Raw genomic sequence first — 14,855 nt, 5'->3', positions numbered from 1 at the left:
AGCGCGATGAAGTAATGCTGCACGCGGCCAGGAACAGGATAAGCCGTCACACGTGAAACCAGACCGGAATTGGCTTTTCCACAGCGCGTTTGTACACTCACACACCAGGCTGGGCAGGCTTAGCATTGCTGGGAAAAGATTGAGGGCAGCGCAGTAGATTATGTCACCACAGGCCTCTACTCTCCCGGCCATTTTCTCACGCGATGACGTGTGCACACGGTGTCGGATGGCAGAGTTAATTGACTCCATCATCTCACGCTCTGCATACGTAATCGCAAACGCACGCCCGTAAACAGTTTGTGAATTATTATTCCACACACCACCCGACAACGTTACCGGTGAGCCGTGCGTAAAGTGTGTAAGCCGCCCACGAGGATGCTCCAAAATTCCGAAATTTCGCATATGCTTGCACTGGGAGGTACGGAGAGGTCCTTCTACTGCAACACATTTTTCTTTTTCCCTTGGTTTCGATCGTTCTTTCTGGGGGAAAATGGGGCGGTTTATTGAGGACGGAGAACAAATAAAATCAATCAAATACACCAGCCCGGATGCGGATGGAATATGGATGGATGGAATCAATTTACCGTATATCGGATCAACACGGAGAGTTTGAGAAGCGAGCGCATAAGTCGATGATTATTCCAATGGAAACACATTTTTCCTGGGAAAAATTACTCGATTTACTTTGTGGTATGTAAAGTGTAGGGAAAGTGCTTGAATTTGTTTAAAGCAATGCATAATTAAGTGTTGTTTCGTCGCTTTTTTAAACTTTATAGAATTGTATTTTTAGACGCGCTGTGTCAAATGCATTGCATACTTTAAGGCGTTTTATAATGTAGTACCAATCAGTGATGAGATCACGCGAGATTGGCATTAAGATGGGATTTGATTCAACTTATGTATCGACTAGCCAAAATAAACTTCTTGCATTCGTTCAGACCGTTCCACATCAATAAAAAATCAATAAACTTCCTAGTACAATGATCTAACAAGTCTCTCGCTTCTTAGTGTCTTTCTATACAATACGTAACCTTGGATGAAGGCCTTCGTAGGACTCACCACTACTTCAGGATCAATATTAACCATCAAGAATCATCACAATTATCGCCAAGAGTAGGGATTGCATACCTTCAGGCGTTTGGACTATCAAGTAGTAACGCGGGTTAAGGGTAGTTAATAAGGGGAGAGAAAAACATTCACTGCAAAGCGATTTGTTAAAAATTTTAGCATTCCTCACGCAACAAACCACACAACGCCTGTTAGTTATGCAATCCGACTAGCAACTATTATTATGACATGTTAGGTTCTTTTTGAGTACTTTTGTAATCCATTGTAATAGTTCATCACTTCAACATTTAATATTCGGAGACACTATTGAATACTGACGATAAGTATAACTTCCACCTCGGCTTGTTCTAAATACCTTCCGAGCATTGGAGCAAATAAGCGACTTATACAAGAAATATTTCACATTGCATACTTTCAGGCGCATCCACCTCAAAGCGCTTTCCGACTAAATCACGATGAGAAAATTAATAGAATAGTAAAATTCAATCAGTTTGAATGTATTAATTCGAAGCGCCAATGGGTATGCAACTCAACAGATAATACTACATTATTAAGACATCCTATCGTATATTTGTATACATCAGCTTAGAGCAAACAGTTCCCCACCTTCCGTCCCCAAAAACGCCACCCAGTGTTGTCAATGTTTGTCACTTTAATTAAAATATCCTCACATTCGACACAACCACCGTTTCTGTTTGCTGCTGGTGCGGCACAAACCACTTCACCACCGTAACACAGACCATTACTTAGCGTGACTTGTATTCTTCGCTCGAACGAGTTCGACTTAATCTCGATGGCGCTTCCACGGATGCCCTTGCCCACAATGTACTATTCATGTTCGAACGACCGAAAACCGTAGAGGACACAACAACAACAGCACAAAGATGGCTTTCTTTCCTGCCGCATCCTGCACGAGCTTTGTTCTCGCCTTCTGTGGTCCATTTTTTGTAATTATTTGAAACTCTATTCATTTCGCCATTCTCATTGACTGACTGAGAGTTCCGTGAAAAGTGTCTGCCCTCGTACAAAAGGAGGGACCACGACGACAAACGGCTGGCTTTAGTCGCCGACACACGGATTGTGGTAGCCCAATCGCAGGGGGATGGACTTTTTTCCCGGAGAAAGGCTACCAGCACCCAAACGCTAATAAATGGACAGTGAATCTGGTGGAATTTGTCCAGTGGAGTGTGTAATTGAATTTAATTGAAAACGATTGTTAAAAGCTCCCTGCAGCAGTGAAGGCGCCCTGCTGGGGGATGCAAAACCGTTCGGGCGAAAGCAAAGAGAGAGAGAAAAAAATCGACAAACACTCACACCCGGGACCCGAGCGATGAAATGAAGAAGTTTATGCCAAAACGGCCTGTACGGCGGAGATGTGGCTCGCCCAATCGGTGGCTCAAATTCGCACCCGGACCGGACGCCGAAATGCGATAATTGACTGCGGCCTAGGAGGAGTTGCCGAATGCTTTTGCATCGACTCGCATCGCTGGACAGCCGGTCGGGGCATCAAAAAGCTAGCCCGGGTTTTACGGAGAGCAAATGGAAAAATTAATACCCGCCTGCCAGCCCGATGTATGCCTGCCCAGCCACACTTTCGCAACATTTCGCACGAATCGCGGTGTGCGGTTGAACATTGTGCCAACACAGTTCATCTTTTAATGAAACGCAAACAGCACAGCAACAGGTGTAGCCGAAAGTCCTGTGGGTTTGTTTTTTCAACGTGTGTGTGAGTGTGTGTCACGACCACCCACACGATCCTTTAACGAAGGCGGACCTGTTGTCTAGCATACTTAGTGTTCGTGTGTGTCTGTGTGTGTGTTACTAGTACTCCTTGTTAGACGTGTTGCTCCAGTCTGTCGAACCGAGGCTCCGGCACATCAAATGTCACTGCGAGAACCGGAGTCGATGTCAGCACCGGCTGATTTTCCGCCGCCACCCATTCCAACCGTACCTAGCACCCTTCAAGCACTGACAAGGGTAAGATGAACATAATTAATTACATCTGGTGGCTTTTGTGTGGAGAACCCACCACCGGAGCAAGACACCTCGAGTGGCGTCTTGGCGTCTTCGGGCACGGAAACACAAAACCCAATCAAGGCTGGCTCAATGGTGAGAGGAGCTGGATGGAATTGGAACTGCATTATCAATTAAATTGCAATTACTCGAGGCCAAACATCAGTCGATTGCTGACGTGCGACGTTACAGTTGGGGGCATCATTTGTCATGAACTAACCCTCCAGGCCCACCTACTTTCCGTTGGTATGTGCCAAGGGACGCTCACTCGCTCTCTCTCTCTCTCTCGCCTATCTCCAAGGACACGCATCGGGAACACGGTCGAACAGGGATCAGCGATTTGGCGATGACAGGCTTACACCATGCAGGCCTCCGTCAGAATTAAATGGTACAGTGATGCCTTTCAATTAGTCACAGATCGGCACCTAACGCTACTCACTGCCTTTACGCAGTGTCTGTAAACGTTATGCTTAATAGCCTTACAAATATCCGGCGATCTCTCAGAATCTGTCAGACATTCTGCTTCAAATAATTGGTCGGGACACGCGACCGCTACCGGAAGGCCGTTCCCTACTCCAAAAACCACTAGACGATATGACAGTGTGACAGTGGGACCGGCAGCTTATTGGTTACATTGTTCGCTCGTTCTCGCTTTTCCGCATCCGGCCGGCGGCGTGCTGACAAAGTTTGCAACTAATTTATTCGAGCGCGTTCGTCGCGTTCTTGTCCTAGGCGAGCGAGTGCCTTGAAAGCATACCAACCGCTCAAGGAAGTCATTCCAAAAAAGCGTTCGCGAATAACGAGTAGCAAAATGAAATTGTGTCACTCGTGCGCATTACAAGACCTTCCAGCCCCGGCCACTTGCGGGTGCTCGGAGCTTCGTTCAAGTGGCGTCGTGGCGTCACCGTAAGCATGGGATGCCATCAGTCGATTACACACTATCGAACTCCACTGCGTTACACGCTCAAGTAGCTGCTAGCAGGGGATGAGATGTGGATGAGGCAGACAACGGCAGACATGAGAATGATTAAAATGTGGCTCAAAGAGACGGGACGAACGAAAAAAAATATGGACCCGTACACGCTCTCAAGTCCCGGCAAACATTTCATTCATTACAGTCCTTAATTCATTCAGCAATGCAGTAATGAAATCATTTCTCTATCATGTACCCACTCGCACACACTCACCGAACTTTGCTACAATTGTTGACATAGCTGAAAGTTGTGGTACGCTTTCTATTATCATCCTTGCACATACACGCTGTGCCGCAGATAGCAAAAACCATGTCGACCATAATGCTTCCCTCGTTCTCTTCACGGGAGCTTGTTTATTCTACCGAACTTTTCCACGCATTATCACCAGCACCGCACGCACCACGCCATACCGTGATGCGCGCTACCAACCGCTGCGGGAAGTCAGGAAGATGGATGGATACCTATCAAATAACTTCTCCCGCCGTACGAGGCCCGATACAAGAAGCAGTCATTTGTATTCCTCCGCCGTATTGGTTATGTTGCTGTTTTGTTTACTCCGGAGCCAAGAAGAGCCAAGACTCGGTCAACAATGTTCCGAGAACATTCTGTGGGGAGGTTGCCTCCAGAACGGGCGCCTTAGCGTTTGATGATAGTGACTAATATTGGCAACCCGTTTGACATGATCTGGGCTTATCCAGTTCACGGGAATGGGCACACAGGCTTACGACATCCTGCCCGTTAGTAAGCGTTGGTTACCCACGTTCCTACCGCCACCATGTTAGCGTGCTGCCTACACGGCACCTTGATAATCTTGCATTCAAATCATCCACCCCGATTATGTGTGCGTGTCAAGTTGTGATCTTTACAGGCTGGATTTAGTGATTTAACGGATCCCGCATGTAGTGTGGTAAGAAACTTTTAATTCATACTTAATACCCTGTCTGATGGTTCGTCTGTGGTAGGTGTTGATGAAATGTATTACAAGCGCTTAGCCGTCTTCATCAAACCCATTCGGTATTTGCAACAGATTTCTTGTTTGAAGATTTGTTTCTTCATACCTGAGGTTGAGGTTGAAACAAACAATTTTGCTCAGGTTTTTGCAATTACTTTTTTTTATTATTTCACATTCGAACGCATTATTCAACAAGATTGGAGCTAGTTTGAGTGCTGTTTCGTTGCATAAGTTCGACTTATAAAGATTAATCACCAAAATCGAAACTTTGAAGCTGATTAAAAGCTGCAACAAGCTCTCAAAGTAGCGACGTCCTTAAGGTCAGGGCCATTCAAGTAATTTTGAATTCTTAAAACTGGTTTTCCTTTGATTATAATTTTCTCGAAGAAATGACTGTGTTCGTTGCTTTATTTTCCACAAATCTCAAAACGTTTGAATAAAATAAAATTTAAAATAAAAACATAATCTCTATAGCGCCATCTAGATGTTAAAACAGAAGCCTTTCGTCGAGTTTTCCTTCTTGACATGTCGTGAAACTGTCAAACCTTTCCTTCCGAAGCACTCGCAGCTGTCAAACAAACCCAAACAACGCGCGTTCTCAATTTGCGGTGCTTTGTGCAAAACTTTCCGCTAGCTTTTCCATTAGAAAACTAAAGATATTCCGTAGAAAATGTCGAAAGCGCATCCCCCAGAGTTGAAAAAGTAATTGCGGCACTGATTCCCGTTTGTTTTGAGGTAAAATTCTAACCGATTTTCACTCTTTTCCAGGTACATGGACAAGCGGCTTTCGCTGAAGCTTAATGGTGGACGTGTTGTTTCCGGCATTCTGCGTGGTTTCGACCCGTTCATGAACGTTGTGGTGGATGAATCGATCGAGGAGTGCAAGGACGGTACCCGGAACAACATCGGAATGGTGGTAAGTAGATGAAGCAGTGAAGGATTGGGTGGAAATCAGGACGAGCCTTTCTAATGCCGGCGGTAAATTTCAGGTTATTCGGGGCAACAGTATCATCATGGTGGAAGCATTAGATAGGATATAGTATGGTGCCGGATCTATAATCTTCGAATAAATCTAAACATTCACATAAAACATTTATTCTACATTGCGGCAAGCTTACTTTTACAAATAGCCATTTAATGCTTAATTACATTTATCGGTACTCTCCGGCGGCATCCGTTCCGTTTCTGTCCGTTTGGTCGATGCGTGGAAAAACTTTTTCACGCTCCGCCTGCGACACTCCACATCGCAATCGTGCACTATTTTCAAATGGGAATTGTACTGATGAGCGTGAATAAACTGTTCCGTGCACATAAAGCACTGAAACCGTTCACCTGTATGGCGCCGCTCGTGTGCAATCATGTCGTACTTCTGGCTAAACCGTTTTGGGCAATGCGAGCACAGGAACGGTTTTTCGTCGGTGTGCGTCAGCATGTGCGTTTTTAACGTACTTTTTTGATAGAAGCTTTTCCCGCACGTTCGGCACGTATGGTTCTTTGTGCCGGTATGATAGTCTTCATGAATCTTCAAATCCGGTTTCCGTGCAAAAGCTGTAACGAAAGCGAATCGATGAATATATGCACATCCACCTTCCCGAACACCACCAATAGAGCGTTGGTTACCTTTGTCGCAGTATTTACACTTGTACAACTTTTCCGCCGTATGATAGCGTATGTGAACGGCGAGTTGTTTCTTGCTATCGAACAGTTTCGAGCAATGGAAACACTCGAACGTTTCCGTATCCGACGTTGGAGTCGTATGCTTTTCCATATGCAATTCATACCGCAACAGTTCGGCAAACGTTTTGCCACAGCTATGGCACACAAATTGCTTCTCCCGGCGGTGCTTACCGATGTGCGTGTCCAGCTGCTCTTTGGTCTCGAAAAACGTGTTGCAATAGGAGCAAACGTGGAAATGTGTTTCCACGTACAGTTTGTGCCGTACGTACATGTGCACCTTTACCGCATCCATCCTTTTAAAGCGCTGACTGCACTGCGGGCATTTATAACGCCGCTCTAGGGAGTGATTTTTCTCATGCGCTCGTAGATTATCCGATCGTGCAAAGCTCTTCGGACACTGGGTACAGGAGAAGGTTTTGGTGCGGGTGTGAATTTTTAGGTGGCGTCTCAGGTGCGCCAGTTTGCTTAGAATTTGACCACAAATTGGGCACTGATTTTCGTTCACTTGCTCCGCATCTTCATCCGCGGTGGCGATCGCTGGCTTGGTATCGCTAGTGTCGCAGTCTAAATACTCTTCCACGGCATCCAAGTGCTCCTCAACGATGACGTCTTCAGAGGTCGAAATATCGGAATGCTGTTGTTCAGTGATTTGTCCATCGTTGGACGGTGCAGTATCTTCCGAATCCAACAGGTATTCCTCCAGATATTCTTCAACAAAGACGACATCGGTCAAGTCGTTGCTTGTATCCCTACAATAGACACGCGAGTTACCATAGAAATACGGCATGCTACGACGCTAAAGACTTACGGTAAAGGAACGCTTTCTTCACTAATCAGATCTTCATATTCTGGTTCAGCAAGTGTCAATGGCGCTGGAGTGTCTTTGGACTGGTTCCGATGGCTGAGAAGGATACTATTAGAATCGTCACACATCAACCGAAACTCGTAGGCAATCCGTAGCTTATCGGCACACGTATAGCACAGTTTATCTGGATAGTCGTCGGTCGGTTTCAACTGCAAGCAAAAGAATCCCTTTAGCACATTAGCAACAGCGTCCTCGGTCGGACCAGCTCCGAGCAGCTTGCAGGTACCTCAATCGAGCTGGTTTTGTTGATCATTTCCGCAAGCGAAACGCTGTACTTCAGATCCTTGTGGTAAACCGAGATCGTGCTATGCGTAACATTCAAACAGGTGCAGCAAATGAGGCGAAAATCCAATATATTTTCCATTTTTATCGTCTTTGTCAGCTCCTGCCTTTCGCGCTGATGAACTGATTCCAAACAATAACAAACTTTGACAGCTGTCAGATGACAGTCTTGCGCAGTCAAACAGGTTGTAGAACAAAAAAATGGAAAGCCCCCATACAATTTTAAGATTTGAACAAACATATTTTTGTTTTTATTTTCCTCATTCAACGTGCAATCGCTACAACACACACTACGATATCTCTTCGCTAAGCGAACTAATGCCGCTAATGCTCCGGGACATGGTGGCAGACCCGACCGGCGTTTTGCCTTCCAGCTTGTAAAACTCAACCACCTTGGCGGGCGGTTTGCTCGACATCAGCTCCGAAATCTGCGTTATGAACCACTTGCCCAGCTTGATCACGGCTACATGGGCCGCAAACTGTAGGATCATCGCACCGAAACCCTTGTACAGTCCGCCGACACCTTCGGTGGCCAACGTTTGCCGGTAGCAATCGACCACCCCTTCGTAGCTGGTTAGGATCGGCACCACCGAGTAGCCCGAGTCTAGATTATCGATGATTGTGCGGGTGCCCTGCAGCTGGATCCGGTGCAGGATCGTTTCGAACGGGTAGAAAATCATCTCGGTAACCATCAGCGAAATCATCGTCGAGTACACCTCGATCACCTGGCTTTGGGCGGCAAAATCCCGTGTACGCGCACCACGTCGTTCCTCGTAAAACGTTACCCGCCTGCACATGATTCTCGTTGATATTCCGCGCACAAACAACCTGAAAGATTGTGTGATGGAATGAATTATCATTTCGCCTAAGCTACGGCCGGACGACGCTGGGTTTACTTACTGACAAACATATTTCGATAGTCCGAGCGATATGCTCGGTCCGACTAAAGCCCACACCGGCAACATTCGCCCTTTCTGCGGTACGCTCCAGGAAAGCAGCCGACTAGCACCCTCACGGAATACGTCGAATATACCCGGTTTCTCACTGGCAATATCGCTCTGGACGGTTTCGACGAGCGATGCAGAGTAAAACGGTACAACCGCCGCTATGCTTATGCTGTGGAACGGTGAACAAGTGTTAGAATCCTGCTAGGAGCCGTTCCCGGCCAACAAAACTCACCATTTCAGCAGCAAATGTTGTCCGAATTGCTTAACGGTAGTCTTAGCATTAATTTCCCTGCAAAGGATTAAATCCGATTCGTTAGAGAAATTCAATTTCGGGACCTGTTTTTCGCTCCCGTTACTCACTTTGGCCAAGGCGTAAACTTTGATATCACATCCTCCACAGCCAGCGTCATGCCCCGCACCAGCAGCACACTCCCGATACCTTTCCACAGCGTCGTGACACCCTGCCGCTGGTGCAGATGCACAATCACGGGGAGCAGAGTGATCGGAACAACGTGGTATCGTTTGGCGGCATGATGCACCTGACACTGGCGCCGCAGAACCAAAAACGGATGGCATAACAGGTTCTCCGTTATCAAGCTGATGAGGTTAACGCTTGCACCGAGGTATTTCCGCAACGATATTTCTGTGCCAAAGAGAACGCAAAAAACAACGAATAGTGATGAAACAGTACCGAAATGTAAACAAACTTCGCATATTCACCACTCACCATCCTCCGGGCTTTCGTACAGCGGCTGAACGTTCTTGTGCTTTTGCAGTGGAAGCGTAAGATCGCGCTCCGAGTTGATAAACTGATACTGCCCATCGTCCAGTGTGTGTTTGTAAGCGGACAGGAATCGCGCATTATCTAACTCGTCCTCGTCTTCCAGGTACCTGTACGGCGGAATGCATTACGGACCATGAAGTCACGGCTCGGTATCGGTTGGAAAACGGTGAAACGCCATCCTTACCGCTCGTAATCCTCCAGGCCGGCCATTTGGTGGTTGTACATCGGCTACATTTATGTGCGAAACCAAATTCTTAAGATGTTTGCAAAAATTTGCACTGGCTCAATATTTGGTAAAAAAAAAACTAACAGCGAAATGTGCCAAGCGGAGGCTGGATCAATGTCATTTTTATGCTTCAAATCGTCTGACACTTGACCGTTGACAGGTGAGAGCAGAAACGATTCCAAAAGGTAAACAACATCATAAACACATGGAGGAATGGTTAAATTTCATTATATTTTAAGAAATTAATTAATCAAACTCAAAGAGCTACAAATGCCCGTACTTCAACTGCCATGTGTATCACGCTTTCGATTTTCCTATAATCGTATGGATTTTTTAACCAACCTTTCTACGTGCATACTGAGAAATGTCGTCTCCGCACTATCCAGTGAAAATACTACACCAATCAAACAGCAAACCTTCTTTTCAAATTATAACGGCTGCATCAAGGAAAATCGGTTGAATTTTGTGATATGTGCAGATTTGTGCATGATCCAAATACAAGTAACCACCAAAACTAAGAAAAATCATCCACTGAGGGATGCCTGAAATCTGTAAATATGTTGGCCACGTTTTCATTGGATGCTCAAACACTGATAACGCCTAATGCTATGCAATTCCAGATCTGGCAAGCAGGATTTAAAAGGATAACAGAATTGTGTCAAATCATAAAGAGTTCTGCCTCTCTTCGAACATACTAAAGATGAAAGAATGCCAGAACTTGATATCAGTTCCCTGCATGTGTTCTTTTGTTTATTAGCTTGGTATGAAACTATCGTGTAACCAATGAACAAGCGTAAAACTAGACTGAACAGTGAGTTGGCCTTAGAGACGGATGAAGTCTACTGGCTCAAAGACGCTCTAATTAATCAGCTAATCAATCAACATTGAGCCATTTATTACAGCCACTAGAGTCAATACAAAGATTTTCCTGAAAATTGTTCAGAAAAACCGTTGCTATGAAGACAATATCAATAGCATAATGAAATTTATCTACATTTAGGCGCCATACAAAAAAAAACACCACAAGACACATATCAAACCGAGACCGAGACGACAATCTTTTTAACGAAATTCAATTATGAAATACCACTCAGCAAATATTCCCTCACACATTACACACACCATTTCCATAAAGCGGCGGTCCGCGTAGTAAACCCGGTACGACGCAATCAACCTGTACTTCCGGCAAACAGCGCACATAATATAACCAAGTGGTCATTTTCCGGTTTCTCATTCAGGTGGCATTTTTTTATGGTCCAAGATAATCGCGCCATGGAGAAGGAATTTTTTTTGAGCTATCTGCTCACACATGCTTAAGTGCTTATTGTGTGTGTGTGTGTGTGTGTGTGTGTGTGTGTGAGAGAGAGTACAGGAAAATGGCTTACCTTATCAATTTACTTTAACGAATTTCGGCCTCATCACCGTTAGAAGGAATGGTCACGTACGGACAGTTATAAAAACCCGTCAGCTCGGTACGTTGACACTTGTGCCCACTGGCTGACGAGCCTATCCTACAGGAGAGCCCTGGCGCTTGCAGAACGGGACAAAGGGGTTAAAAGGAATGTTTATATACCCCTGGCATTACAGTTCCATATTATTTTATTGCCACGGGTAATATTGCACGTTCCACGAGATGGGTCGTTTTGGGTCGGCTTTTTTGTGCTGTTGATGCGCGTCTTATTAATTTGTTTGCAAGATGTACTGCATGTCCGGCGTTCTTTCACTGATTAATAATTTGACAGGTAAGAACCGGGTCGTGTGAGATGGAAGGAACGTATGGCAGTATTAACTTATGTTTATCTTTAAAAGGATTACACACTCGGGCAAGATATGTAGAGCTCGGTTGGCAAAAGGACAACAAATGATGACTATTGGGATTTTTTTTAATCTTCTTTATAAAGGCCAAGGAATACCATGTGGAAGAGATTTTTAAAGTCATCATAAACATCTTCATAAAAACGTCCCTAACTAAATAGCCAATGAACTTTAGGACGATCTCTTTAACCCTAACCGACAAACGACCAGAAATGCTGATTAAAACCCGTCCACAAACCAGTCCTATCTAGTCTCCTCCACGAAGCCACGCGTCCGATCCCCAAACATTCCAATTCCAAAAATTCACTTTGCATCTTGGCCCGAATTTCCAACGATTCTTCTACGTGTTTCGACTAATTATGATTCAATTAGTAAACCTATCATCCTTGCCTACCTTCAGGCGCAAACCCCTCTGAACCGAAACGGAACAAGACAAACTTTTTATCCATCGTAGAGTGTCCCTATCTTACAAAAAATAAACCGTACCGAACACAATCGTTCCACGATAATAAACAATCCTGGCCGAAGGGAAGCGAGGACTCTCCTCTATCGTAACATAAACTTACCCACACTCCCGAACTGGGGCCGACTTTTATTCGGACGCGTCCAAAGCCCTGACCATCATTATTTACCGCCGAATGCGATCATAATTCATATCGATAATTTTTAGACTATCACAACACGGCTACAGAATCGTGGCGGAGATGGTGAGTTTCCTGCCCAACGGTCCACCCCAGTCAACCCCTTCGCTGAAGGTAACACCCGTTACGGAAAGCAATTTGCCATTTTACCTTTGTCGAAATCTCGAAGGATTTAGCGTTCATACTGGGGTCCGGGTCGATTAAGTCTCACACCCCGAACGCCACAGACTTCGATCGAGCCAAAATTGTTCGGTATCCCCGGCATCCGTGCCGGGTCAGTCTGGTCAGACTCGGTGTCATGTTGGTCGGCCTACATTTTACCATCTCGCACGCAGCATCCACAAGCACACCACCGGGTTTTATGTATTCGATTCGATTATTATTAAAAATATTTCGCTTTATTTGTTCGGTCGCCTTGCCTTGCCCGCTGGGGTTGTTCTCCCCTCGGCCTATCGGAATAGGTGTGGACAACATACGGGAGTGGTGGAAGATTGCGCATTCTCCGAAAAACACGTCGTTACAGAGGCATCTCGCTTTTAACCGACCACTGTCCACGGTAGAATCATCCCAGGTGGCATGCTTGTTTAGATTAAAATTATTTTTCGAATTATATAAGAAAAAAGAAAAATTTATTATAAAAATTGCATACTTTCAGGCGTTTTTAAAAATGGAGCATTTCTTTACGCCTACATGTATGTAGTTTTCATGCCTTGTTTGAGCTTGATAAACAACTACTTTTCAACGTTTAATAAGGCTGATCCATGGGTATGTTTGTGAAGCGAACGATGAGCATCCACTTCGAATGGGACGCGTTATCTGGTCGGTGGCACTGTGCCGGACACTACTTCTGCCATCGGTGACTTATTATATATATTACATCCCCTTCCCCGTCCCGCTTCTCCCTCTCCCCACCGTTCCAAGCACGTACAACTCGTTGGAACGCACGCACAGCAAGCAACCACATGTCCTCGTACGCATATTCACAAACGAGCTGCCCGGCGAGATCTCGGCCGTTGAAACGGGTCGAAGGATATTTAAAGGACGCGGACCAACCTTCACATTTCGCCGACTGTACACACTGCCAGAATGCGAGAATAGAAAGGGTCGCGCAAGTAAACGACGTTTTCGGACTTTCGGTCCAACCCGGGGTTTCTGTCGTACAAGGGAACGGTACAGATTCTTTACCATCGGTGTTCACATTTTGCATAGCACACGCACACACGAAATGCAAACGAACCTGGGAGGGTGAAGTAGCGCTGTAATAACTACACGGCTACTGGCCTTTGCCCATTCCCCCGTTTTTGCTTTACATGCCGGAGGGTGGCTCGGGCACGGTCTCAAGGAACGGTGGCCTGGAAGCTGGGCAATCGAATGGGCGGATGGAAATAGAAATTTACATAGTCCACGATACGAACCCAGTACCGGACATCCCTCGACGCATCGCCCTATCCCCGACTACTACGCCTCGCCTTTAGCTCCCCCAGGCCTTTATTTCCATATCAAACGAATCAGCCTACTGAGTCCTGGTACACCTGTTTCCAAGGAGACTTGTTTCCCCCTCCAACGCTCGCTCGCTCTAAAATATATCCTCCTGCTTCGGACCAAACACCGTTGGTGCGTTTCCCATCGGCAACGCACTGAGACAAAGACCACCATAAGCTGACCGTATGTGAGAGGACCGGGATTTTCTCCGAAGTGGTCGCCTGGCTGTAGGAAGAGGTTTGTTACGTGCGACTGTTTGCGGATGAGCGATGGAATCGATTGTTTTAACGATCTCGGCTAGGCGCGTGACAATTTCTGTCTCTTTATTTGCATTGCCGATTGTCGAATACAGAGGGCATGGAGGAACGGGACTAGAAGGGCTTAAGAGGACACGCTAATTGGATTGAAAGTCCTTGATATGTTGCGTAGAGAGAAAAAAGAAGCACACACATTCTGAACGGATTATTTAAAATTGAAAAATGTGTTGTTTTACGAATAACATAACTTTAGGCGCTTTTTCGAGGAAATGTTTCATTTTGCGCAGAATGAGCAAATAATCGAATTTGTGAGTTTAATTAGCTACACACAAACACCTCTTTCGTTTAAAAATAATATTTTTCTACCTCCTTTAATAAACAATATTCTTCGCCTGACAGAAACAATTCTCAGCATGTTATTTATTTATTTATCTTTCGGTTCGATAGCTCGATGACTTCCACAGCAACTCTAAAACGGCAGGAACCCCATAAGGACATACAAGCAACCAAGACAAGCAACGAACGATTCTCAATTCAACGACACTTGTTCGGTGGATGAGTGTGGCCTAAAATTTAGAATTTTCCTACAGAACAACAGAATCATGTTCTTGGTATCGTGTAGGGCAATAATTTTCTCCCCCTCCCCCTTCTCCGTTTGCCGGTGCTTGTGTCGCAATTTTAAATCTTCTTATCGTTTTCCCCTTTTTCCTGAATGCAACAAAAGTACAACTAGCACTCGTACGGTCGCTCTACGCTCTAGGACTTTCCAATACGAGAACTAGTGGCAGCCCTTCCGTTTGGCAGTTTGTGAGTACGTTTGCAAACGGAGACACTACTAGCCGACGACGTCGTGCGTACGGAAATGGAACACT

General features: G+C 45.5%; 3 protein-coding genes across 3 annotated transcripts; 1 reads left to right on the top strand and 2 right to left on the bottom strand.

Annotated features, from left to right (window-relative positions):
• Positions 1-5,549: 5,549 nt before the first annotated feature.
• LOC118505017 (probable small nuclear ribonucleoprotein G) lies at positions 5,550-6,103 on the top strand. The gene is made up of 3 exons (XM_036040206.1): positions 5,550-5,709; positions 5,776-5,923; positions 5,997-6,103. The coding sequence occupies exons 1-3, from the start codon at positions 5,678-5,680 to the stop codon at positions 6,045-6,047; spliced, it is 231 nt and encodes a 76-aa protein (XP_035896099.1). The 5' UTR covers positions 5,550-5,677; the 3' UTR covers positions 6,048-6,103.
• On the bottom strand, positions 6,069-7,983 carry LOC118505001 (gastrula zinc finger protein XlCGF57.1-like). The gene is made up of 4 exons (XM_036040186.1): positions 7,776-7,983; positions 7,493-7,698; positions 6,628-7,433; positions 6,069-6,555 (listed from the first exon to the last, which is right to left on the bottom strand). The coding sequence occupies exons 1-4, from the start codon at positions 7,911-7,913 to the stop codon at positions 6,149-6,151; spliced, it is 1,557 nt and encodes a 518-aa protein (XP_035896079.1). The 5' UTR covers positions 7,914-7,983; the 3' UTR covers positions 6,069-6,148.
• A 68-nt stretch (positions 7,984-8,051) lies between these two features.
• On the bottom strand, positions 8,052-9,910 carry LOC118505006 (solute carrier family 25 member 46). The gene is made up of 6 exons (XM_036040195.1): positions 9,747-9,910; positions 9,506-9,669; positions 9,139-9,421; positions 9,011-9,067; positions 8,732-8,947; positions 8,052-8,659 (listed from the first exon to the last, which is right to left on the bottom strand). Exons 1-6 carry the CDS (start codon positions 9,785-9,787, stop codon positions 8,122-8,124), a joined length of 1,299 nt encoding a protein of 432 aa, XP_035896088.1. The 5' UTR covers positions 9,788-9,910; the 3' UTR covers positions 8,052-8,121.
• Positions 9,911-14,855: the final 4,945 nt, after the last annotated feature.

Source organism: Anopheles stephensi, chromosome 2 (genome assembly GCF_013141755.1).
Source record: "Anopheles stephensi strain Indian chromosome 2, UCI_ANSTEP_V1.0, whole genome shotgun sequence".
NCBI classification, from domain to species: domain Eukaryota; kingdom Metazoa; phylum Arthropoda; class Insecta; order Diptera; family Culicidae; genus Anopheles; species Anopheles stephensi.
The sequence above is the reverse complement of the archived record's forward strand: the minus strand, read 5'-3'. Positions and strand labels throughout refer to the sequence as shown.